This window comes from Polyodon spathula, chromosome 18 (assembly GCF_017654505.1).
Source record: "Polyodon spathula isolate WHYD16114869_AA chromosome 18, ASM1765450v1, whole genome shotgun sequence".
Lineage (NCBI taxonomy): Eukaryota > Metazoa > Chordata > Actinopteri > Acipenseriformes > Polyodontidae > Polyodon > Polyodon spathula.
Window position 1 is genome coordinate 15,748,454 of NC_054551.1, and position 26,817 is coordinate 15,775,270.

The window sequence follows — 26,817 nt, forward strand, 5'->3', positions numbered from 1 at the left end:
GTATGTAAATTTTTGACTACAACTGTCTGTGCGTGTGTGTGTGTCTCTCTCTCAAATTGTTGTGCTATTGGGTTAATCAAAACACAATAGGGTTAAATGGAAACTTGTGGCTTGAAAGCTGGTGGCTCTTCTAAGATAAAAACATAAAAAAATTAAAGAAATTATCCATGGTCCAGGAAGGTAAACAGAATATTAATTCTAAAAATGTCAATACAAAACAGCAAACCCGGGACGATTTAACAATGTTCCTGTTTCCAATCCAATTGGAGCAGAACATTAAGGCTGAAAACTGGGACAATCCCAGCTATCCCGGGGAAGCCTAGAAAAACGTAACGTGAACGACTTCATTTTGCATTCAGTGTACTTGCACATCAGTTGCTATAGAAGAGCAATTGTGTACTGCCTCTTTAAAATCAGAGCACGTTCGCGAGTCACGTGAGAGTACGTTTGTTCCGACATGGCTGCATCCAGGAAACGAAAACTGTGTTTACCTCCGCTTTTATGTTTCTTATTCTATCGTATTTGTTCCACCCTGGACGCAGTTTCGGCAGGAGAGGTTGAAAACTGCAGCGAGCTTCGACTGGGACAATATCCTTTTTTTTTTTTTTGTGTGTGTAAATAATTGCCAGTCGTTTTAAATGATCGAGGGTGCCTGTTCTGTGCGGCCTCATAAGAATCCATTCATATTGGTGGTTGTCTATTGAAAATAATTGCGAGTAGGATATTTCAATTCAAAACTGAGCTGATGATTTTGAATACAAATCTGTAGCGAGTAGCGTAAACCTTTCTCTTTACTGTACAGGTCACGATTAAGATCTATGTTATTATTACTGTGCTTTCTAGTTCTACATCAGCACGATTTGATTACTGAGTTAACACGACTGGAGAATCTAGAACTACCTACAGTCGAGTAGACCAAAAGTTATAAAAATATATTTCCCTACAGCCTACATTGCGTTAGTCACAGTTGTACTGGTTCTAGCATCATTGTGCAATTAAGCATGTTATCGCTAATGCATTTTCAACACTTAAAAAAAACACACACACACACACACACAGAGAAATAGCTGCAAGACGAAGTCGTTTCCCTAAGTAATGTCTAAGTTAGTTGTTTTAAATAAGGCTGAATGTTTAATACAATAGGTTTGTAGTCTTAGAATTCGTTTATTACGAATGGTGTGTCCACAAAATATTGAACGCTTTCCTTATTGTTTAATACATATAAATGTGACCCTCCTAAAATAAATCATACAACACAAGAACCTGAAGATTGCAGCAGTTTTGCAGCACGTGGTATGTATAAGTATATGATTGTTTGTTTCTCTTATTTCAGTGATGGATATACTCCCGTTGCAGTTCAATGCAGGTTTTAACTTGATATTAATATTAACATAGACAAATGAAAAACATACTGTTGTATTTGTTTTAAGGTGAGCATTGTATTTTTTTTTTTTTTGACATAACATTGTTAACACCATAAGGTATATAAAGAATCCAGCGCTTGTTCAAACGGTTTGTTCTTAAAATACATTTGAGAGTGGCTCATGTATCACAAGGAAGCCAACCATTTGGCTGACCAGATCCAACCTGTTAGAATTTTAAACCCTGTTTCGTACACCTCATTGCAAAAATGCTAAGTATTATCTTTTAAAAAAAATGAAAAAATATCCATCACGCCATGATAGGCTGTCAGAAGAATCACTAGTCTCATGCCATTCTTACAGATCTCTCATATTAGTAGCAAGCAAGGCAGTTGTGTTAAGGGTTAGAGAATATAACATGTTAAAGACTTACACAGGCCCACTCCATTGTTAATGTATGGCATGGGAAATGTGGAAAATCAGACCTAAATGTTTCTTGTTAAAGTTTGACCTTTATTATACAAATCATATACACACATTATTAAATATATTGGTATCATTGAATAGATTACCACCTCTCCTATAGAATTGTGCAACACAGAAGGCCATCTCACAAGTACAGTCATTACCCAAAATGTTATTAATTTTCTAGGAGGACCATTAGACCCACTCAGACCCCTTGTTTGTGTCCCTGAATAGATATCTGTCTCCTAAAAAAATGGGGAGAGGAATGTAATGAAATAGAAATTCCATCAGTGCAGTGGTACCACAACTGTTATCCATTTACTTCCACTGCAGAAAAAAAACTGGTTGGGATGTTTGGTCTTTATGTTCTCCGAATAATAGGTTTCTGCAGCAATGATTGTGTGAGATATATATTACTCAATAACTCAAGGACAAATAAAGCATGGCTGTGAGCTCCTGAGTGGCGCATCCAGTAAAGACACTCCACATGGAGTGCAGGATGTGCCCTATAGGCTGGGGATCGCATGTTCGAGTCCAGGCTATGTCACAGCCGACCGTGACCGGGAGTTCCCAGGGGGTGGCGCACAATTGGCCGAGTGCCGCCCGGGTAGGGAGGGCTTAGGTCGGCAGGGGAATCCATGGCTCACCGCGCATCAGCGTCCCCTGTGGCCGATAGGGTGCGTGTTGCTCTGCAGTGGAGCCGCAAGATCTGTGTTGTCCTCCGGCACTATAGGTTTGGTGGCCTCGCTGTGAATCCGCAATGCGAAAAATGACAGATTGACAGGAGCACATTTCGGAGGACACCTGCTTCAGCCTCCGTTCCCCGAGTCGGCAGGGGGGGGTGCGAGCTGTGAGCCGAGGATACAGATAATAATTGGGCACACTAAATTGGGGAGAAAACCAGGGTAAAAAATTGGAAATGACTAAACTAAAAATAAATAAATAAAGCATGGCTGAGGTGACACTAATTAACGATACCTGTTCCAAAACCACTGCTTACAGATAAAACATTTACAGAGATGCTGTACTTGTAGAAAAATGCTGAATGACTGGGTGAAGCATTTGTTTCTATTTTACCCAAAAAGCGATTTTATTGAGTGGTGGCTGCCGCAACTGGCACAGGTAGTCTTAGCCAGAAACCTGTTTTTGAGGGTAAAGTGAAAGGGGCATGTCATACCCAGTCATTGGTAGTAAATGGATCATATTTGAGGTACCACTGCACTTGTGGGACAGACTGCTCATTAAAATGTACTACATAGTTCTAATGAGGATGTGATTATGTATACAGGGATAGCAAGATATTTAATGAGCAAGTAAGAGAGGTTATTTGGCAGAAAGTTTTACTGCTTTTGTACAAGAACCCCAACATTTTGGGGTTTGGGGTACCATTCTACTTTAGAGGTGTAATGTGAATGAAAATCTTTGGCATATTTTTATAGAGGAGGCAATGATCTATTAAGAAGTACCAATATGTTTCGTTTTCTTGCTGTAAATTGTATATTTCCATAATTTGTGTTGGCACTGTATATTAAAAAAAGCTTTGATATTTGATGTAGGAAATGTCAGATTTCTTACCTTTTCTTTTGCTTTCAGTTCCTTGTTTTCCTGCTCCCAACATTTCATGCCGGGATTACAAAGGGACTGAGATCAACTTCAATGGATCACAAATTGGATTTTACAAACATATTCCATGTCGAAATGTGTGAGTAAAGAAATGTATTTCTTCAAAATAAATTGAAGTTGATGTAATTTCTGACTCGCAAAACATCTATGAAAAAGCACCATTCAAGTGATTTTACTGAACAGTTCTAAACACTACCATCACATACAAAACACTATTGTAATATCTGTGAATATAATCGGAGAGGTCAACCTTCTTGTTGTAGTAAACATATAGTATAGGAAGATACACTTGAGACAGAGTTGGCCGCTATTTTTTATTCATGTTGCTGCTAGTTCCAACTGCAATAAAATCGGGGCCACAATTGTCTTGTTTAACCTAGGCAGGTGTGACATTTTTCTGTGTATAACGTGGCCTTTTGTAGATCTCGCCTCTTTATAAGGCCGCTCCCTTTATGCTAACTTGGCCTTTTTTCTACAAATTATACAAATTCACCAGTAACCAGGTCATACCAGTTTAGCTTTAGTAAGTATGGACATTTAGAAGTGTTTGCCAGGTATTCCCAGTTCACTTTTTAGCATTTTGAAATAAAAAATAAATCACACAGACCAAAGTTAGGAAAGAGTGTTTTAATATTTCAGAAGTGTAAGAAATTGAAATGTGAGAAACAATATTATTAGTGAAGGTAATCTGATCTCAGTTAATAACAAGGATCAACAGATGAAATCGTCGTGATGATGAAGTGGCAATCTAATTGAACACATGCAATGTCATCCATAACTATTAAACATTCAATAGTGCTGAATTTAGAAGTGCTAAACTTAATAAAGTCAATGAAAACTTCAGAAGAAAACATTAAAAAAGACTTATTGTTAAATGGTTTGTCATTTAATGTAGGCTGTTTTAATATATGAAATGTACTGTGTGTGTGTGTGTGTGTATATATATCTATATCTATTTACATTTCAGTGCCTTGCAAAAGTATTCAGACCCCTTACCAATTTTCTCATATTACTGAATTACAAATGGTACATTGAAATTTCATTCTGTTCGATATTTTTTTTTTTTTTTAAAACACTTCAAGTCAAAATCATTTATTGTAAGGTGACATTGGTTTTATGTTGGGAAATATTTTTAAGAAAAATAAAAAACTGAAATATCTTGCTTGCATAAGTATTCAACCCCCACACATTAATATTTAATAGAGCCACCTTTCGCTGCAATAACAGCTTTAAGTCTTTTGGGGTAAGTATGTACAAGCTTTGCACACAGTGTCTGAGTGATTTTGGCCCATTCTTCTTGGCAGATTTGCTCCAGGTTGTTCAGGTTGGTTGGATGACGCTTGTGGACCGCAATTTTCAAATAGTGCCACAGATTCTCAATGGGATTGAGATCAGGACGTTGACTGGGCCGCTGTAGGACATTCACCTTTTTGTTCTTGAGCCACTCCACTGTTGTTTTGGCCTTGTGCTTGGAATTATTGTCCTGCTGAAAGGTGAATTTCCTCCCAAGTTTCAGTTTTTTAGCGGACTGAAGCAGATTCTCTTGCAGTATTTTCCTGTATTTTGCTCCATCCATTCTTCCTTCAATTGTAACAAGATGCCCAGTCCCTGCTGATGAGAAGCATGCCACCACCATACTTCACTGTAGGGATGGTGTGTCTCGAGGCATGGGCAGTGTTAGTTTTGCGCCACACATAGCGCTTTGAGTTTTGGCTAAAAAGCTCTATCTCGGTCTCATCTGACCACAAAACCTTTTCCCACATTGGAGCTGGGTCACTCTCATGCTTTCTGGCAAACTCCAGACGTGCTTTCAGATGGTACTGGAGTAACGGCTTCTTTCTTGCCACCCTCCCATACAGGCCAGTGTTATGCAGAGCTCTTGATATGGTTGATATGGAGGCCAATGGTAAGGTAATTGTGTCCTCGTTAGGGCAATTTCTTTCATCGGTGCAAACTGGGAGCTTCCGCAGCACAGGGGTTGAATACTTATGCAAGCAAGATATTTCAGTTTTTTATTTTTTTTTATTTTTCTTAAATATTTCCCAACATAAAACCAGTGTCACCTTACAATAACTGATTCTGAGTTTCAGTGTTTAAAAATAAAATATGAAACGGAACGAAATTTCAATGTACCATTTGTAATTCGGTAATATGAGAGAATTGGTCAGGGGTCTGAATACTTTTGCAAGGCACTGTGTGTGTGTGTGTGTGTGTGTATATATATATATATATATATATATATATATATATATATGTATGTATGTATGTATGTAAAATAAAATAACATAACCACCTCTGATTGGTTAAACAGCATCACATGACCGTGCGTATATAGAGCGTATACCATCCATTGCATACTAATGAGCCGCTTCACACTGAATAAATAGCTACGCACCACTACATTCTAAATTTCATGACAAACTGCCATTTTATTTGTTATTAGTTGCAAAATCACTACCAAAAATGAGTGGTATTTCACTTATTTCCTTTTAATATATCTGGGGATGAAAATCCAAGTAACTGGTACAACACCAACTTTGAGTGAAGACAGCAGTCCATCTAAAAAAAAAAAAAAAAAGTGCACCAGCAAGAACAGACACAACAGTTGATGAAGAACAGCTAAATGAAATAGAAGTAAAACAAAGATCGAAAAACACACAAAAAAAAAATTACAGCAGCGGCAGGTTAATGTACTTAAAGAAAAAAAAATATGGACATTCATTTTCTGAATGCAAAGTAACAAAATCCAAAGATATCTCAACAACATTAGGGGATTTTATGCCAGTGGAATACATTAATCTAAGGACCATTATTCAGTCTCCAGTTTTATAAATTTGAGCTGTACTAAACACACATTTTAACAGTAGAAGTTTTAACATCTCTGCTTACAGCAAGTTATAATGGACTTTACTGTGCTTTGGGGGATATTCAATGCCTTGGAAATGTTCTTATATCCTACCCCTGATTGGTGCTTTTGTAGAACATTATTCTGGATTTGCTTTGAATGTTCCTTTGATTTCATGATGTAGTTTTTGTTAGAAAATGTACTAACCAACTGTGGGACCTCCCAGAGACAGGTGTATTTAACCTGAAATCATGTGAAACACCTTAATTGCACACAGGTGGACTCCATTCAACTAATAATGTGTCTTCTAAACACAAACTGGTTGCACCAGAGCGTTTTTAAGTGTGTCACAGCAAAGGGGGTGAATAGGTATGCAGTCAATTATTTTCTGTTTTGTATTTGTAATTCATTTAGAATAATTTGTAGATTTAATTTTTCACTTTGACATTATGGACTTTTTTGTGTTGATCAGTGGCAAAAACTCCTAATTAAATCCATTTTGATTCTGTGTTGTCACACAATAAAATGTGGAAAATTCCAAAGGGGTTGAATACTTTTGAGAGCCACCGTAGAGTCATTATTTATCAATCTCATGTAAAACAGATACGATTCTATAATATATGTTGTAAAATGAAGGTATACTAGAAAATACAGTTTTTTGACTTTGTTCAAATGCTACGGTAGTGAACGTGAGGCCTTAGGCAGTAGTGCTGTCGGCAAGAGTTCCGTGTTCCGCCTGTTCTGGCTTTTCCCTAGTGCAAGTGTAAGCTTCTATTGCTGCTGTGGCGTTGAAGAACAGTGTTAACAAATCACTTCTGAGTCTATTTTCTTTGTTTCTGTAATAAAGATAATTTGATTTCTAAGATGTGATTGTTGTGAGCATTTTGAGAAATGGGTAAACAAGCCAAAATCCGTTTTTGTATTCTTTAAAATCAGAAAATGGAAAACGACTTGATTGCTTTTTGATTTCTCTGCTTAAAAAGAGTGAATGTAATGAGTCGTCATTTTCCAGTTTTCTCTTCACAGAGAGATTGGACTCAATGTACATGGACTGTTCATCTGTCTAAAATACTTTCTGCATTGTAGAGAAAGTAAAATGGATGCTATCCTTGAATTGCAGGATATACCTGGACAGCACTTGTACTGTATTTACTGTAATTGAGTTTTTTTTGTGATTCTATTTTTTTTTTATTTTTAATAACAAAGCATAAAAAAATAATAAAATAAGCTATTTACAACATTGCCAATGCTTGCCCCCATTAAAAAAATAATAAAATAACTAAGAAAAAGTTACTACAATATTGTTATCTAAAAATAAAATGACATACCAAAAGTATAAGCTAGTATGAAGATAATGGAAAGGAAGCCCATGTCATTTAAAATCAGCGTAGCCAAATCGTCAGCAGTTGCACTCCATGCCTGTTTAGTTGTCAGACGTAACTTATTAATCCTGACTGTGGCGCATTCCAAAAAACAACGCTTCTAAAGTCAGAGAGCCAGGTAGCAATCATAGGAGGAGTAGGTTCTATCCGAAGCCGTAAAATGCATTTCTTGGCTGCAGTTAACTCTGCCAGAAGTATCCTGCTCTGGTGTAGAGAGGCCTAGGGAGGAGTCATCATTCAATAGAAATACAACCAGATTTTTTATGATCTGAACCTCCATCAGCTCAGTAATAGTTTGAGCTACACTGTCCCAGAACACAGCCACAATCGGACATTCCCAAAACATGTGTAGGTAAGTGCCCACTGCACCAGTCTGACAAACTGCACAGAGCGGACTAGGGGTCCTTTTCATTTTAAAAAGTATGTATGGAGTAGCATATGCTTTATGGATAAGTTTAAAGTGTATTACTTGGTGAGTTCTTGGAAGATAAAAGCGTATTGTTCCATACACTGTCCCAATCGGGAGAAAAGCCCAGCTTTTCCATTTCACGCTCCCAAATTTGTGTAACTGGCAGAGTATTACATGCTTGTTTTAGCAAGCGTCCATAAATAGTTGAGACTGTCCCATGTGAACAGCTGTCGGTCACCAGCCAGTCTATCAAAGGATGAGGACATACATCATGCAGATATCTTTAAAACTATGCACACTGCTATTTGACAAGACAGAGTATATAAAAGGCTTACATCCTGTCAGTAAATGATTACTATTCCAAATAGGAGACGAATGAGAAAACTAAAATGGACCTACCATAAATTTTTCCACAACAAAAGGGCCAAATTTGAAATGCAAGTTTTTCTTGGGGATGCCAGTAAATAAGTCCTGTAGTCTATGTGGGTGAACTATAACTCCTTCCAAATTACGCCAGGCGACCTTAGAGTCTGTGTTGGTCCATGTTTTTAAGGCTCTAACTTGAAAAGCCCAATGGTATATTTTTTAAGATCAGGAAGAGACAATCCACCATTGGCTTTTGTACTTTGCAGTACGTTAGACGAATGCGGGGACGATTTTCATTCCAAATAAATTTAGATATAATAGAACTGGCTTCCTTAAAAAAACTAGGATATGAGAATAGGGTAACAGAAAATTAAAAAAAAAAAAAAAAAAAAAAAAAAAACTCTCGGTAATATGTTCATTTTAATTGTGGCTATACTGCCTTGTAAAGGGAAATGCAAGGGAGACCATCTCTGCAGGTCTTGTTTAATTTTGTTGAATAAAGTTGTGTAATTAACTTTGTTTATAAGTAGCAGAGAGGGGTGAATATATTCCCAAATATGTACATTTAATATCAGTTGGGATTGTATAGGGAGCACTGCATTCTTTGCAGCTAGATTTAGAGACATTAAAATTGATTTAGCCCAGTTAATTTTATAACCAGACATACTGCCAAATTTAGTAAATCGTGCTAGACAACGAGGAGTTGGTTCTGAAATATTTGAAAGATATAAAAGAATGTCATCTGCGTAAAGAGAAATGTAATGCTTGTGATTGTCATTGGAGAGATATTTATACTTTGTCTAACAGCTTGAGCTAGCGGTTCCAACGATAGAGCAAATAGCAATGGGGAGAGAGGTCATCCTTGACGTGTTCCCCGTTGAAGTTTAAAAGGAGAGGATTGACAGCTGCCAGTTATCACAGATGCCAAAGAATTGTTATATAGTACTTGCACCATATGAATAAAACCTGGACCAAATCCAAAGCATTCCAAGACCAACCAGAGGTAGTGTCACTCAATTCAATCGAATGCCTTTTCCGCATCCAGTTAAACTGCACAAGATTCAGATTGGGAGGCAGCATCACAAATAACGTGATAATCTATGAATATTGTCAGAAGCTAGACACCCTCTCACGAAGCCTGTTTGATCAAAGTGGATCAAACTACCAATATATTGTTCTAATCTAGAAACCATGACCTTAGCATAGAGCTTTGCATCTGTGCATATAAGGGAAATTGGACGCTAACTGGAACATCCATTAGGATCTTTATTTTTTTCAATAATAGTGAGATTAATGCTGTATTTTGGTCCCAATAAAAAGAGACTGTTTCAATAGTGTAGTTTTATAGAGTTCAATATAAGAGGACCAGCTATATCCCATATTGCTAGCAAGAACTCAGGGGGGAGGCCATCTAAGCCCGGAGACTTATGCTTTTGCATAGATTTAATTCCCTGTTTTAATTCTTCTAAGGCAATAGGTGCATCAAGAAGTTTACTTTGATCAGGATCCAGTTTAGGAAGATTTAGTTCGCTTAGAAGCAGCGTGATCTATAGTGGTCTCTGATGTATATAATCTGGAATAGTATTCTTGAAATGTTTTATTAATTTCTTTAGGTTTTGTAACCAATATATTATTTACAGGTTTAATCATGCTAATTGCTGCCAAACATTCATTATGCTTTAGTCTGAACCAGTAATCTACTAGGTCTTTCCCCGTGGTAATAATAATTTTGCTTGGTGCGATGAATGAGGAATTCTGCTCATGACAACGTCAGGGCTTTAAATTCGGTTTTGAGAATATTTCATTGTTTTGCTCTATCATCAGAAAAAGCCTGCTTCTAAAATTTCGGTTTCACCGTTAATAATTTGTGTGTTTCTAGAGGTGTGTAGATGGGAAGAGAATGCAGTGCAATTACCTGTCAGAAAACACTTAGTAACTTCCCAAAGAACGTGGGGATTCTTAACAGAGCTGAGATTAAATTTAATACATTCTTGTAGTTTTATTAAGTTGTGTAATCTAAACTGAATTTTGTAGGAGAAGTATTAAAACACCATCTCTTTGCTCGTGGAGGTGTATTGTAGGTAATATATTACACAGTACAGGGGAAATTAATATTGTCAGTGTCAATTTTTGTCACATATTCACTAAGTGTAGATGAGGTAAGAATATAGTCAATCCGAGAATAGGTTTTTTGTCGAGCAGAAACGAAGGTGTAGTCCCTTGCATTATCATTCTTCAAAATGCCAAATATCCTGCAAATTAGTATCTCTAATAAAATTATTAAAACCCACTGACGAATTCAAACAATTATCAGCTGAATTGGAATTAGATCGATCTAAAACTGGATTACTTACTGTATTGAAATCTCCTCTTATTATTAACTGGTGCTCAGAGACAAGCATTCGCTATACCAGGAAGAAACTTAATATCATAGTCATTAGGGGCATAAACAGAAACAAAAGCAAATTTAACATTGTTCAAGGAACCTAGCAAATAAACAAAACTCCCTGAGTCATCACCCCCAGATCCTTCAACAGAAAGTTTTCGTTTTTTATTTACCAATATAAGAACCCTCTTAGTTTTATTAGTTGCAGAACAGTATGCTGCAACACAAAAGTGTTTATTTTGAAAGCGGTGAATGTCCTCAGATTTAATTTGAGATTCCTGTATTAACGCAATCAAAATCCTTTTAAGGTGCAAAAATTTTAAGCACTTTGAGCGTTTAACAGGAGTAGTTAAGCCACGGACGTTCCAAGAGAGAATATTAATATCAGCCATCATGGTGGATCAGCAAACGAAAACCCCTCTCTCAGGAAAACAAACAAAACTAAGACACACATAGGGTGTATTCTACTAGTTGCAGCAAAGAGCACATTGTGTGAAAAGATAATATACCAGTTAAAATAGATATTGGACAGATATGGTATGCAAAACAGTACAATATAATTGTAGGCAACCACTGGCAAATAGAACAGCAGAAAAGAACAGATTCGTAGAAAGTCAACACTGAGACATATTAACAATAAACACAAGGCAGTCGGCAGAGAGGTAGAAATTACTCATCTGCCAAAAACATAAAACTTTGCTGATTCGTGACCCCTCGACACAGCAAGGTAACTCTCTGATCTCTAAACCCCCACCCTGACTCCAAGTCAACCACAAGACAAAAAATATCTGTATATTGGCTTTTTTAACCTTATACACCTAGCCCCGAAGAGAAAAAAAGGGGGACTTTACAGTATAGCACAAATGCAACCACATTAACAAATAATTTATCAATAAGCAAATAACAATCTGTAATGTCAGTTTTGTCCAGACAACTTCAGATATTGCTTCATGTTCAGATCCCTTGCTGAGTTGCGTCCATTGCCGAAATAGGACCCACAGACTCCAGAGACCGCAAAATCTTCAACTTCCATAGGTGTTTTAAATAGCCAGTGTTTCCCCCCATGAAACACTGTAACCAGAGCTGGGTAAATCAGGAAAGACTTGATCATTTTCTGAGCTGTGACATTGCTGTAATCTGGGGGAAAAAGCGAAGTGAACAGCCACCGTGCTGCAGGGTGGAGCTGGTCCGAGCTCCAGCGAGAATGGCCTGGCGGTCGTTGTAATGCAGCAGCTTGAAAATCAAGGTGTGCGGCCTATCTCTACGGCCTTCCTTTCTGCTGTAGATGCGGTGGGCTCTTTCGATCTCAATAGTTCTGCCCTCCAAAGCAGGAATCCATTTAGGAAGATTACATTGGAGGCATTTGATAGGGTCATCCTTCTGTTCACCCTCGTCTAACCCAACAAGCCTTGGATTATTTTGGTGCTGTTTGCCCTCATACTGGACCAGTTTCTCCTGCAGTCTATCAACAGTGAGTCTGGTTTCAACTGACTCCTGTTTGACCTCCCGAACAGTTACCTGCATATTGTCAAACTTAGAAGTAAATGTTTTCAAATCCTTTTCCAAGGATCCAAGCCTCTCCTTTAAACTGTGAAGTTCTTCCCAAATCATTTGTATAATAACTTATCGAAGTGGCTGTAAAATGCCCGGATAAAGTTTAAAGGAAAAAAAATAACTGTCGGGTGGAAAGGAACAGCAAACTCAGCTGTCCATTCCTGTCTGCAAGTCACGTGATCTCCTAATTGAGTTTTTTTAGTATTCAAATAATTATACCTTTTTTTTTTAGGTACATTATTAGATTTGACAGTACCTCTGTAATCCAGCACACTGTATAATCACAATTTTGCGGTCCCAAGCGATGCCGGATTAGACACGATTTACTGTACCATATGCATAATCTGCAATTTACATCACTCAAGACATTTCTGTCAGATATTCTCACAATTTAACTTTAAAGTTTCGAAATCAGGCATAAATCATACAGACAAGAAGTTTTTGTTTGGTGCTTTGAAAGAGAAAGCTTTTTTCTGTGTAACAACTCTTCTCAAAGCAGAAGGTGGTAAAATGTGGGAAAAAATTGAAGGTAATCTGATGCAGTTTGATTTTTTTAAAAGATTATGAGATGAAGTCATATGCAAGTGCTTCAGTAAGTTTGAAGTTATGCATACTGATGGCAATGTACAGCATAATCTGCAATGTAAGAGGCTTGGATATATGTGATATCATTGAAATATATAGTAAAAGACGAGCATGAAAAAAGGAAATGTCTGAGGGGGACAAAAGACCAGGAAGCTTCAAATGCAGTACATTTCAATTTGATACAGGAATGCGTTTGTGAAAATACACATCATTGCTTGAAGATTTTAAGATTAAGCATATCCAGTTTATTTGCTGCTTAAATACGTTGTTTCACTAAGGATTGAAACATTTTAATTGCAAACAATGTAGATTTTGAAAGCATGTCACCAGGTTTTTATCTGATAATATCTTTCTAGCATCCTTTGCATTGGATTCTCATTAGATAACTTCCACCATTAATGTGAATTGGAGGATCAGGTTCTGCAAATCCATATCCTGCCAGGGACTTAACTGAAAACCAGTCAGTCCCAGTGGCAGATGGAAACGTAACGTGGTTAAACTTGGATTCTGCTAACGTTATCTTTTTTCTTAAAACATTCAAACAATAACCAATCCATAGAAATTCAATCATTTTAATTAATTTTCCTTTTGTTTTTAGAAATGGTTATTCATACAAAGTGGCAGTGGCCCTGTCTTTGTTCCTGGGATGGCTGGGGGCTGACAGGTTCTATTTAGGATATCCAGCTTTAGGTGAGTACAGATGCACTTCATTTCAGTGACAGTAACTCTTCTGCCACCAGCAATATCCCCTACTTCTGTCTACAGACATGTTCTGTGACTATTCTACAACAGCTCATATATCTACATTGCAGTACCTTTATACTCCTTGCTATAGTCTGGGATAGTTGCCTGTGTTCAATTGACTCTTTCATAACTGGAGTTAATTGTTTTTATTTTACAACATTATATATGTTAGTAGACATGGTTATAGACATCTTTGTAAGCCCTTCTTAGTGTTGACTTGCTGGAGGGTAAAATTGTCCCCTCCCTTTCAATGCCTTCTTTCCTATGATTATCCAATCAATTGCTTCCACTACTATATTATATCCACTGGCATACTTTCTGCCAGTAAAGTCCTTTGACCCAGAGGCCAGCTTTATTTCACCTCATGTATCAAGTGTCATGTTTTAAAATGGAAATACATGTTTGTTATACATGTGTACATACATCATCCTCCTTAGTGACAATTTACAGTTTCTTGCAGACGTGTGTGTAAGTGAGCAGGATGTGACAGTGCTGTTTCTGAAACTGACAACACAAACAGTCACTGTTTGAGTGATTTTTTTTGAGGATGCAACATCAGATAATTGCAAAGCATCTGACATGGTGTGACAAATACAATGAACCTTGGTTGTAAATGGTCCTCCCGACCTGTAAGGGCACTAAGCAAGGGCAGAGTTCTTTGGACGGGCTGGCTTGATAGTTCTTTCCTCGGGTCGGGAAGTCGGTCAATCTGGAAAAAGGTGAGACTCGGTTGCAAGAACGTATTGACCTGGAATGGAAACAATGTTGCAGCCGCAGATTGTAAAGGCAGCTGCATTCGTTTACCATTATCTTGCTGTAGGATGAACCCCTGACCAACTAGGCGTATACCAGAGGGTATTGCATGGCACTGCAAATTGCTGTGGTAGCCGTTTTGGTTCAGGGTGCCACTCACTCTGTGCAAGTCCTCCTCCATGTTTGACAGTTGGTGTCACACACCGAGGAACCATCCTTTCGCCTACTCAACGGCGTACAAAAACCCTGCGTGATGAACCGAAGATTTCAAATTTTGATTCATCCGTCCATAAGACCTTCTTCCAGTCTTCAGTAGTCCACTGGCGGTGCTTCATGGCCCAGGCAAGCCTCTTTTTCTTATTTTGCCATCATAGCAATGGCTTTCTTACTGCCACTCCACCTGTCAAACCTGCAGCTCGAAGACTTTTCTTCACAGTTGAAACTGAGACTTGCTTACTTCAACCAGTGTTAAGCTGTGCTTGAAGCTGTTGTCCTGTGAGCCGCCTATCACGCAAGCTGTTGACTCTCAGAAACTTGTCTTCTGATTCTATTGTGGCTTTTTGTCTACCAGACCTCTTCCTGTCAGAGTTTCCTCCAGTTTCCAAGTGCCTTTTGATGGTGTAGGAAACTGTACTCACTGACACCTTGGTTTTCTTTGCAATTTCTCTAAAGGAAAGTCCTACATTTTTAAGGGTTATAATGGTCTGTCTGTCTTCCTTTGTTAATTGCCTTTTTCTCGGTATTATGATAGCAATCTACTACTTCGTACGGTACAATACTGTCCAAATAATGCTTAAGAGGGTGCAGTAACATGGTCTGTTCCAACACTGCTTTTATACAGACAGAGGGTTTGTAAGTAATCAACAAAAGTTGGGACACCTGTTGGAATTGTTAGCATCAACTTTCAGGGCATAATTTACTTCCATTGCTGCAGAACTGTTGTTAACCCATTACTTGTTCCCTGAAAAAGGCCTTTTTGTATAACTTGACTTTAAATGTACATTATTTTTCAGTTTTTTGATATATATATATATATATATTATATATATATATATATATTATATATATATATATATATATATTATATATATATATATTTTTAATATTATGATATGTCAATATATTTCTGCACTATGTTCTCAACTAGAGACGTATATTACTGTATGTTAATATACTCTACCTTATGTTCTATTATCACCCGCTGTCAAACTTAACATTGTGTCTGTCCATCTCTATGTCACATTTTTATTTTTCTGTATATCTGCAGAACTTGCTTATCTAATAGCAGACTTGTAGGACTGGAGTCACGGTTGCAATAGACTCGGGCCCAAATTTATAAAGGGGGAAAAACCGACCGCAAAAAGCCATGTAATGTGCGTGTTCAGTATGGCCACACTCATTGTCAATATAACTACCTATAATATAAGACTAGTTAGTTAAAGCAGGCGATTCCGCAATCAGCCAAGTTTGGGTCAACCCTGAATGTGTAGGCTACACATTCAAAAAGAAAATAAACGACATTTACTTACATCCATGGCAAACAGATGTATAATCCTTCCATTGTTGTACAGCAATATGTTCAGCATACGAACAGTCTGCAGTTTAACTACGACTTATATCTCAGTCTTATACAGTTACAACTCTCCTATTATGTTTGTCTGTATTTCTTACTCTGTATGATTTTAAAGCATATCTGTATGGTATATATGGTCAAAAAACTGTACTTGCTCTAGCTACAAACTAACTGCGTCATCTGTCCCTTTTTTTTTTTTTTTTTTTTTTTTTTTTTTTTACCATTTTCTTTCAATACTGACTGAACCAGTATTGTTAAATACCAGAATGCCATCTTACAAAATGTGATGTGCTACTGTGAGGACGTCCCTCTTCAACAGGAGGTGGGAGGGACTTCCCCCCTCACAGCAGGGCCCTGATAGGCCAGCTTTTGTATATTTGCTCAGAGATTGCCGGTCAGAAAGACTCTTCCCATTCGGTAATAGTTGTCATTCTCTTTTCAAGGAACCAGGGTTATGGTAATAACCTAACGTTCTATATGCTCTATTTGCATATATTCTGTTTTGTCATCTAAGCTATTAAACATGTATTGAAAACAGGAGTTTGTAAAATAATACGGTACCGGTATTATAAACTGTAATTTACAAACTGACTTGATCAGAAGGGTTAAAAGATGCAAAATGTTATTAATTGTTTCTTTGTCCTTGAAAACGATGTCTCTTTCTTGCTGCAGACAAGTCTCCCACATCACCTTGCATTATATACAGCCTACTGTCTGACTGCGGCAAATTAACGCCTGCTTTTCAGAGTTCTTCAAATAATAACGCCAATACGCCTCCAATTACCGTCAGCTTTAGTAAATTAGACAGAATATTTAACACACCTCATGTGCAAAATCCTCTCTGGTTTTGTTCAGAAAGGCCATAGAATTACATATGCATATATAGAGTTACATATGCATCAAGGGCTGAAGTGCACAGAGACTTTGCCCCCGCAAATCAAGTATTAATTGTGTGTTTATGCCATTGCATGTGTTTTAGAAATCCCATCCAAGAATTCAGAACCTTCAGTGCCCGTTTTACGGTTGTAAAACATGCGCAGTCCTTTTATAAATCTGAGCCTCAGACTTGACCTTGTGAGACTTGGACTCGAGCTCGAACCTTTGGGCTCCATAGCTCGGCGATATTATTTTATTTTCTATTATACAAGTAGTATTACAGTTACTAGGAAACTGTGCACAGTAAAAATCCACTCAACAAAACATTACCCAATCACTGGTTAGCCCAGTTGGCTTTGCAGCCAATAAGAATAAGAAATTGGAAGCAAGTTCTGTTGTAGCGTAAACACCCCCCCACACAAATCCAACTGCATCCATCGTACATAGTTATTTTTTCTTCTTCTTTTGCATTAAATTTTATAAGGAATAAATAATGTCAGCATGGTAAACGAGTAAGTAATTATTTGGCTTTTAACAAGCCTTTCTCTAACTTTAAACCGTGTTCTAAGTTTAAGCACTGTAGAAATACATTTCTTAAAGTGTGTTCTTGAAAAATATGTAATTTTGATTTTGCTGCGCTCTCTGAATCTCTGGAATATAATCTGTGTGTTTGCTCTAAAAACAGTAGAACATTGGTCACCTTTAATAATGTTGAGTTTACTGAAAACAAAAACGAATGAAAAAAAATACTAATCATACTTTTAGACCTTAATTTATATCAGAAAGTCGCTGTGTGATTAAATATTCTGTGCTTTGCTTCTATCTCTACTTGTTCCCAGCGTACGCCATCACTGTTTGCAAGCAACGTCAATTAATTCACCTGGCACATTCAGTGTAAAACTAGACACAAGTCTCAAATCGAAAATTGCCTACTGTCAAACAGGCAAATATATGAAATATGACATGACAGGAGGACTGATTGATAGCAAAAGAAATATCGACAATATAACTTAATACCACTTCATTTACCAAATTAAAAAGAATGTATTATGGTTGCAGGATAAACACATTAATAATACGCTGTCAGCGTCAATCTAGAACTCTGTGTGAACGCAGTTTTTTATTCCATTATGAACCTACACAAATGGGAAATACATAAAATGTTTTTGTGTAAAAAATCTGAAATCAAATGAACTGAAGCACAATCTCGTAAATGCATCATTGTATTACAGACTTAAGTGCAAATACAATGAAAGTGAAACGTAACATTTCTGTTTTGCAAAACTAATACTACTAAATGTACAATTTAAGAACACAGTATATATACAGTTCCGGCAATGTCTAAATCGGATTGGCAGATTTTACCCAAATTGAAGTGTAAGTAGATGCTATAGTCTGAGATGAAAGTAATTTTAATTTCTTACCTTATTTTCAGGTACACGTTAAAGACTGGTATTCCGCACACTGTGCTTGCTAGCATATGCCTAAACAACTTCAACTAAGAAAGTAGGGAAGCGCCCATTCAAATCTGTTACGTTATGCTATTTTCTATGTTTTACATCTTCTTTTTTTTAAATTTAATTTATTGTATTTTACAGTCTTTTTTTGTCATTTTTATGTAATTTGTCATAATTTTCCACCATTAAGAAATTAGTATGCAAATATGTGTCATAAGCAATACATTGGGTCTTGTACATTTGTTTTAATTGTGCAACTTTGTGGTGGACTTCTCGTGAATTGTCTTTTTTCTTTTTAGAGAAATTGATTTATCTGTTTCCAATTTAAGTTTGCAAAAAAATAATGTAATTAATGGTAAATGTACCTATTTTTGACAATAGGAAAACACCCATCAGATCGCAATTGATTGCACCTGTACCAAAATCTGACAGTATATCACTTGCAATCTGACAACATACCACTTTCTGACATTACACATGCCATGTTTTGGTATGCGTACCACATTCTGACAACATACCACTTTCTAACACTACACCCGCTGTGTAGTCCAGATCACGGCTTCTATCAAAATTAAAAACAACATCCACAAACTTGAACTTGAAGCTTAGCTGTAAACATCAGGCACATTCAAACAGTATTCCAATTCCAAAAGAAAAGAAGATAGTGATAGACAAGTTGAATAGCTCATGCAAATAGAATAATCTATTTAGAAAAAATAAATTGAAATAATTTTTTTTTTGTATTTTTATTTTGTATTATTTCAGCATTTTTCCTGAGGGATATCAGACAACTTTCCCCTACTACAACCACTAGTTTAATGAAAATTGATTTGAGTTTGTTTCAAGGACTCGTGACTCAGACTTGGAGTCGAATGATAGTGACTCGGACTCGGACCATGATGAATCAGAATCGAGATTTGAGGACTCCAAGACTCCAAGATTTGAGTCTGTCTAATAGTCTGAAACTTGGTATCAACGTTATTTAGCATAAATAGTTTAGAATATTAGATTCTCTGAGTGTATAGAGGTGTCTCTCTGTATATGACATTTTTTAGTATATCAAATTGTAATGAAACACTTAACTGGTAATTAAATTCTGTGCTCTTGTGTACAGACTGTTAATGTCACAGTCATCACGTTTTTCTTCGTACAGATAGTTCTAATTTTGCATTGTTGTTATTATGTGTGTTACTGATGTACTATTGTTCAAAATGGTATATTTTTAATAGGTAAATGTGTTATGAGAGACATACTCTGTGAATTAAAATTTCAACCCAACAGTCAGGATGCCTATGATGGTGTCTGGGCTTCACAATACCATTGTGCATGAGAGGCTATTACAGATCTCAGGACTTAGTGACTCAGAATAGCCTGCAATCTAGGACAGTAGTTTTAACATTGAAGCTATCTAGTTGATTACAGATGTTGCCTTTGGCTGAATATGCAGTCTGGAGCACGGATCGCAGTCCAATTGAGTATGTGAGGCATCTTTCCACCAGATGTTGACGGATCAAAGCTTGAGAGACTGAAGGGAAGGGGTGACTTGTTCTTACCTGTCATGGAAATGTGGAAATGTATCTCATTACTTTCAGTTAACAGGAGAACGATTCTCTATTATTATTATTTTTATTATTATTATTATTAATTCCACAATTAATTGTATTATTATTCCTATATTACTGTTTGACATTTTACAATGCTGCACCATGCTACAGCGTACATATATAACAAGACACATTTTTCCATACATCTAGAGAACCACTTATCTAGTTGTCATGAAACATTGTATTAACATTATTTAGCTGAAGGTATTGAATATCATATTCTGGGGGTATAGGGGGCTGTCTCTGTCCGTTCGTCTGTATCTTACTTATGTTTTTGCAATACAGTAATCTGTCGCATACCCAACTGCAGTGGGGACCAGAGTAAGGGTGGATATGTGAAAATAAATGAATCATGTTTTAAATACCATTATACACAGCTGTAACAATGACTGTATTCGGCTTTTTTTAGGGATCTCCCCTAAATCTGTTGTTTATAAATAAAGGGTATTAATTCTTGTGACAGAGTAGCCATCAGCCATGTGGATGCATGCATTCGCTGCTGAGTGTCAGGCAGATCTGCCCCACAGACGAATAGGACTTATTTATATCAACACACCGAACAGCTCATGTGACACTACCAGCAATGGCAGCTCACGGAGCACATATAACACAGTGTACGAAAACTTTAGTGGGATCTACAGTATCTGAACTAATCTTCTCTGTTCAATAATAAACTAACATTGCTGAAGAGGTTGATCATGGCGGATAAATGGCTAGGGCGGTTAAGTGACAGGTGGATACACGAAGGAATACTGTATCTGAAGAATTGCTAATTCTTCTATACTATTTTGTACATACTGTTGGCATATGTCTTGCTCATCAGCTTTTTTGTGAGTGTTTTACAAAGTCGTGGTGTTGAAGGTTGCAGTCTGGTTTTGCTAGCACTTATTAAGCAAGCATGTCGGTGACATTAATCCCCACCACTGCAGTAAATTCAATATTAGAGCCATCAGTAACATGCAAAAGTAAATCACAGTGACCTACATACACTGTGTGCACGTTAGTTTGACATACACACTGATGGACAGATGCCTTTATATATCCCCATATTCTTAGAAAGTAAATAGCTTGATTCCTTCATACCCATTGATTCTGATTCTGACTAAGTCAGTATTTGACAAGTGGTTCTCTAGAGAAATTAAAAAATGTAATTGTGAAATAGTGAATGCCTCCATTCAGCCCCACATTATGATGCACTCAGTAACTTGAGCTAAAGAAGTTTTTTGGCAAGTTTCATACCAATTGGAGAAACTGTTCTTTTAGATCAATGTAAAAATGTAAGTTGTTTTGACCTTAGTTCAGAAACTGCTCTTCCATTTCAGTTATCAAGCATAGGCTTAAGTAACACAGACTAGATTAAGTGTCTTGTTAGAAAGCGTCAGTCAATTAATGATCTTGTAAATCAGTACCAAATTATTTTACATAGATGGCGCTGTGCTACAAGGTAGAAGATGGGCAGGTAAAAAGTTCACCCTGAAATGGCTGATTATGAAAATAATTAGAATTCACTAAAGAAGGTAACATTTAGTGAAAAAATGAATCCATTTGATTATATTATTAGCTTAAACACATATTTTTAAATAGTGGAAAGAATTACACTATATAAGCCAGTAGCTAAAACAGTGCATTCCAAACCAGAACAGTATTGTGTGAAAATGTGCCATTCCCAATAAATATTGCTGTCATTAGCTCACCCGAAAGGAGTATTATATAAATATGCAATAAATCAAACATGAAAGTCTAGCATGAGCCAGCATGTTTTTTAATTAAGCACCTGCAAAACCGCAAAAGAAAGCAGTGTTTTAAAACCTGCCGTGTTTGTTACATGTCAAAAGTACGTCTGCATTTTAAACAGAGAAGCACCAGGCTTTATTTCTCAATTTCCTATTTATGGTGCTTTCCTAATTAGCTATTTAGTTCTGTCAAGCTACACATTTATAATAAAGAAATATTGAGTACAACTGAGGGTTTGAGGTGCGACCTCTTGCCAGAGTCCTGGAATGAACCATGCTTTAAATTCAATATCTACCTATCTGTTCGTTTACATCTGATGTGATGAACCACTGATTTATTTAAGGTCTGTGGGAATGAAATTCAGCTTGAGAGTGAGTATGCTTTATAGTTTGTAGAGCCCATTTATCTATCTGCCGGCACGCAGTATATTTGTATTAATAAAAAGGGATACAAACATTCTGTTACTATCGTTAATTTAGGGTTAGAAATTAGCAGTGGCCAGCACCAAATCATAGGTTTCAGAGCTACCTTTGTTTAGGTGTATTATTTCATTCATAATTTAAAAACTCAATCATATACAGTATATTCCTTACAATACCCTTCTAATGCTGTCTTTGTAAGACTAAAAGCCTCCCAACATACAGTAACTAAAGTAAACATCTTTACAGACTTTGCTCAAAACATCTCGAATGCATATCGCTGCCTGAGCTACTGGAAGCTCCTATGTCTATATGTCACACTTTGAGTTTTTATATTCATTGGGTTTGCTTGCTTATGATTTTGATGAAACTCGGTTAAGGCATTCTTTTTCACGATACTGATAGCTATCATGAATTTACAGTAGTGGCCAAGAAGTCAAAAAGTTAAAGAAGCATAATGCTTTCTTGGAAGGTAGCCCGTACATTTTTTGTCTTTTTTTTTTTTTTTTTTTTTTTTTAGCAGGAGATAACAGATTTAACAAGACAAGAAATCACTCAGGGTGCCTTAAGGACTGTCACCTGTTAGGTTAAAGGGAAAGTAGGGAAAGGATAACTAATTGCAAAATCTCAGTGTGAAGCATTTTTGTGGTTTGGCAAGAAACAGGCCTCTAGAGTGTGCAGACAAAGATTGTGTGTGTGTGTTTTCTGCAGGCGCATCTCCAGACAGCTTTGAGCTTGGAGTGGAGCGCATCTCCAGACAGCTTTGAGCTTGGAGTGGAGCGCATCTCCAGACAGCTTTGCGCATGGAGTGGAGCGCATCTCCAGACAGCTTTGCGCATGGAGTGGAGCGCATCTCCAGACAGCTTTGCGCATGGAGTGGAGCGCATCTCCAGACAGCTTTGCGCATGGAGTGGAGCGCATCTCCAGACAGCTTTGAGCTTGGAGTGGAGCGCATCTCCAGACAGCTTTGAGCTTGGAGTGGAGCGCATCTCCAGACAGCTTTGATCTCAGAGTATGAGTGAGAATCAGAGCTTACAAAGTTCTAGTTAAAGAATAAAATAATTATATCTCATAATGGTGTCCATAGCTGTAACACCACACTCCACTGACCCTCAAATTTATACCTGCCAGTCGTGCTGTCTGGCGTATCATTAATATCTTGTTTCTTTTAATTGATTTACACTGTTTTGAGTTTCATTGCATGGTGTGGATTTGGAACAAAAAAATCTAATAATCCTGAAAGATTGGTTGCCCAGCCACCTCAATGTCAAATAGTATATGTCTTTCATTTCTCTTTCAGGCTTGTTGAAGTTCTGCACGGTCGGATTTTGTGGGATAGGAAGTCTCATTGACTTCATGCTGATTTCCATGCAGGTGAGTCGACAGCGTCCAGCAACACACATCTGACCTTTTATTTCATAAGCAGTTTCATAGCGTTTGGTGTATGTGTGTTTAATTTAATATTCCAACCACTGGAAATGCATTTTTACCAAATCTAGTTTTGGAATCTATTATCATGTATCCAATCAACCCCCCCAAAAGTTTTCACCTAAAATTGGTCTCATCCATCAAATCCATGACTTTGGTAGATACGTTTATGTTAAATAAAAATATAACTCTGTATAATATGGGTATGTCTGTTCAACATACTGAACTTGAGTACCTTTTTATAGGTTAACCTCACCACCTTTGCAGGGTTTGCCTTCACAAAAAACATAGAATCAGATGAGCTGCTTTTCTGACCATATTACCTGAAATTAATTATCTTTACCAGTTTTACATGTCTTTCAATAAACACTGAAGAATTCCCAGGAAATGTTATTTTTGCATTTGGGCATTATACTTTATTCTTAATTCTAATAATCCCTCCCCCCCCCCCCAAAAGGATCTGTTCCCCCACTGCCCAGTGCCAGAATAGTGAAGAATATGAGTCATCCAGCCAGCTGCAACCACAGCCTAGTACTGCTTTAATTAGGATGTGGTGTTTACTCAAGCAGCGCACATGTGGATCTTGTACTTTAGGTACAGTAAGACCTTAAGCTAATATAGGCTTGAAATAGAAGCTTGACAACCACATGCTAAACAGAGTCTGAGGTAGTAGTGACACAAGGGTTTCAAATTTTGGGTGAAAGCTTGTGTGCCAACATCTACTGATGAATCAACTGAACTGAAGTAAAATGCACATACATGGATATAAATAGGACATGCCCATAACAGTCAGCAACTTAATTCATTCACGTGTGCACTTGGATTTTCTCAGTACAGTTTTCTGTACATCAACCACAAACAGAAAGCATTATCTTTGTACAGCAAACTTTTACTTTCAGCACTAAGGAGCAAAGAAGTTAAACCTAAAAAAGACTATTTAAAGTTTCGTTATCTTTCCTTAACCTCTACATGTTGTTAGAAGTGTTAACTTGTTAATAAATATATACATTTGAAATCTCTAGCCCCTACCTCTCCCACTTCAGAAGCCAGAGTCTGGTTGAGAGCAAACCCGCAATGTTTTCCAAGGATGGCATCTATTAAGCTGAGCTTTCCAAACTGTATTGGCTCGTGGGCCTCCATGATGTTTAAATCCCGACAGAGGATCCCAAACCAATGAATCTATAGAAACTTTCAATGTTATTATGTTTTATAATCTTCTCCTTTTGTTGTACACTGGTACATTATTGTGGATGTTACGGTATCAAGATGAATCATGATAAGGAGTTAGCTGGCAAATCATAACACTGATGGAACATTTGCCAAAAGTCAGTGACTGAGTCAGTGTTTGAAATGATTAATGATGACCCATATAGACAAAATGGTGCTGAAACTGTCTAGTGGCAAAGCAACTAATTTAGTTTTATCTGAAGACTATGATCTGTGAGGTCGTAAATAGTCAACACAAGGCAGGGCAACTGAGGCCAATCATTATTCAATTTTTATGCAAGATGCAGATGTGGTTAATAATACCTTTCAACCTTATTTGGATGTGTCATATTAACTGTCTGTAACCATTTAGATGAATTAGAAATAAAAATGTGACTTGACTTGTCCTAAGTCTCACTCCAGGCTTTGCACACCTGAATAAAACAACCACTGCGATTAAAGAGACAAGGCCTGCAATATAGTTGTGCAGAGGGTTACAAGAGCCTGTAAGCTTTTACACCAACAAAGCAACATTAGTTTGAGTCTATCTCTTTCAGATACAGAAAGTCATCTCCCCTCCCTATACAGTAATTCTAACAGACCCAAGCATGTTTGAACAAATACATTTAATTTGCATATCTGTCTTCTGATAGGGAATGCTGTTTTATTACCAGTGATTGTTCCATCATTTAGTAACAATAAGGTGGGTATTTTTAGCCCGAGAACAACATCCTCAATCTGTCTCATTTTCTCTGTCAGTCAGAGGTGATGATCTGATTATAATTTGTCTTAAATGCAGCTCAAAGCACTGCACACGTTCAGAAGGTATTGTTAGTGTCAGTGTTCCGTATGGTAACTAATTCAACTTCATCAAAGTGGGATTAGCAAATATAAAGAGCTAGGGCTAGACCTACAGATGTTACAACAAGAATTTGCAAGAAATAGTGGGCAAACAGCTTGGCAGAGTACATTGCATATATTAAACCGCTTGCAACTCACCCCAGGTTTTGCATGTTTGGTTCCTAATCACGGAATCATAAACATTGTGTAAATCACTTATTACAGACAGTGATTGGAGATCACAGGCTCCATGTCAACATATTCAGTCAAGGGTTCCCAGTAAATCCTTAGAAATGTGAAATTGAATTTCTTACAGTCACACTTTTAATGTATAATGACACATGCTGTTAGCAAGGAATGTAAGATGTACATGTATGATAGAGCTCATATCAAGGATATGTACTGCATATGAAATACTGTAACCCCAAACACCTAATCCTCAGGTCATCTAATTCTCACCAAAACCTTTGCAACAACAGCCAAGTTGAAACAAAAAGATCACCCATATAAAGATGTGATATCTACAAAATGGGCCCATCTTAAAAATCAGATCAATAAAGATGTCATGAGACACAACTGGAGCTGACTTGGCCCACCCAGGTGTTCATATACACATGACCACATGGAAGGCCAAACTAATCTGCAAAGTTCAAGTGGATTGTATTCCATAGTTCAAATCAATTCTTCCATTTACTTTTTCAACAAGCAGAGGATTTGTCAAATTGTTTGGCTGCCTATTTTTAATCCACAGGATATTTAAAACCGGCCCTTCCAGTCCAGGTCTGTTAGATCTGTTCAGAAACAGAGTCATGGACTTCCAATATTTGGAATAGCTATGATAATGAACTAAATCTGCCATTAAAGTTCAGTCCTGTCTAAAAAGTCAGAGTGATTTGTCTCCCTCCATTCTGACCTATCTAGAGTCGTGTTCAAGATACGATCAAGGTTTAATCCCCATCCTACATGTCTTCATTGGAATAGAAGCTACTGTAGAGCTTCCTGCTCCAGAATGTGGTGCACAATAAATGCAAATGTACTTTTCAATTTGCTCTAACAGGTGGTGTATTCCATTCTGTCTGTCTGAGTGCTACTTTGGGCTGGCTGTACATTTATTCAGAAGCTTGTCCTTGATGGCTTTAACTCCTTGAACCTCCAGGTCTGGCAATTGGTTACAATCATATGTCTTGCCTTACTTTCCTCACTGTAT

The 26,817-nt window shown here is 37.2% G+C and overlaps 1 protein-coding gene across 2 annotated transcripts in view; it reads left to right on the plus strand.

Annotated features, from left to right (window-relative positions):
* Positions 1–408: 408 nt before the first annotated feature.
* The window catches only part of tm2d1 (TM2 domain containing 1), a 36,319-nt gene continuing 9,910 nt past the window's right edge, over positions 409–26,817 (plus strand). The window contains exons 1-6 of one of the 2 annotated variants that reach the window (XM_041277901.1): positions 409–588; positions 1,220–1,293; positions 3,420–3,528; positions 13,575–13,666; positions 23,437–23,510; positions 24,587–25,393. In XM_041277901.1, the coding sequence (XP_041133835.1) occupies positions 458–588; positions 1,220–1,293; positions 3,420–3,528; positions 13,575–13,666; positions 23,437–23,510; positions 24,587–24,625 (519 nt within the window). In that variant the 5' untranslated portion in view covers positions 409–457 and the 3' untranslated portion in view covers positions 24,626–25,393. Of the gene's footprint in view, positions 589–1,219; positions 1,294–3,419; positions 3,529–13,574; positions 13,667–23,436; positions 23,511–24,586; positions 25,394–26,817 lie in introns of those variants that run through there. The other variant, XM_041277900.1, reaches the window with a different exon arrangement.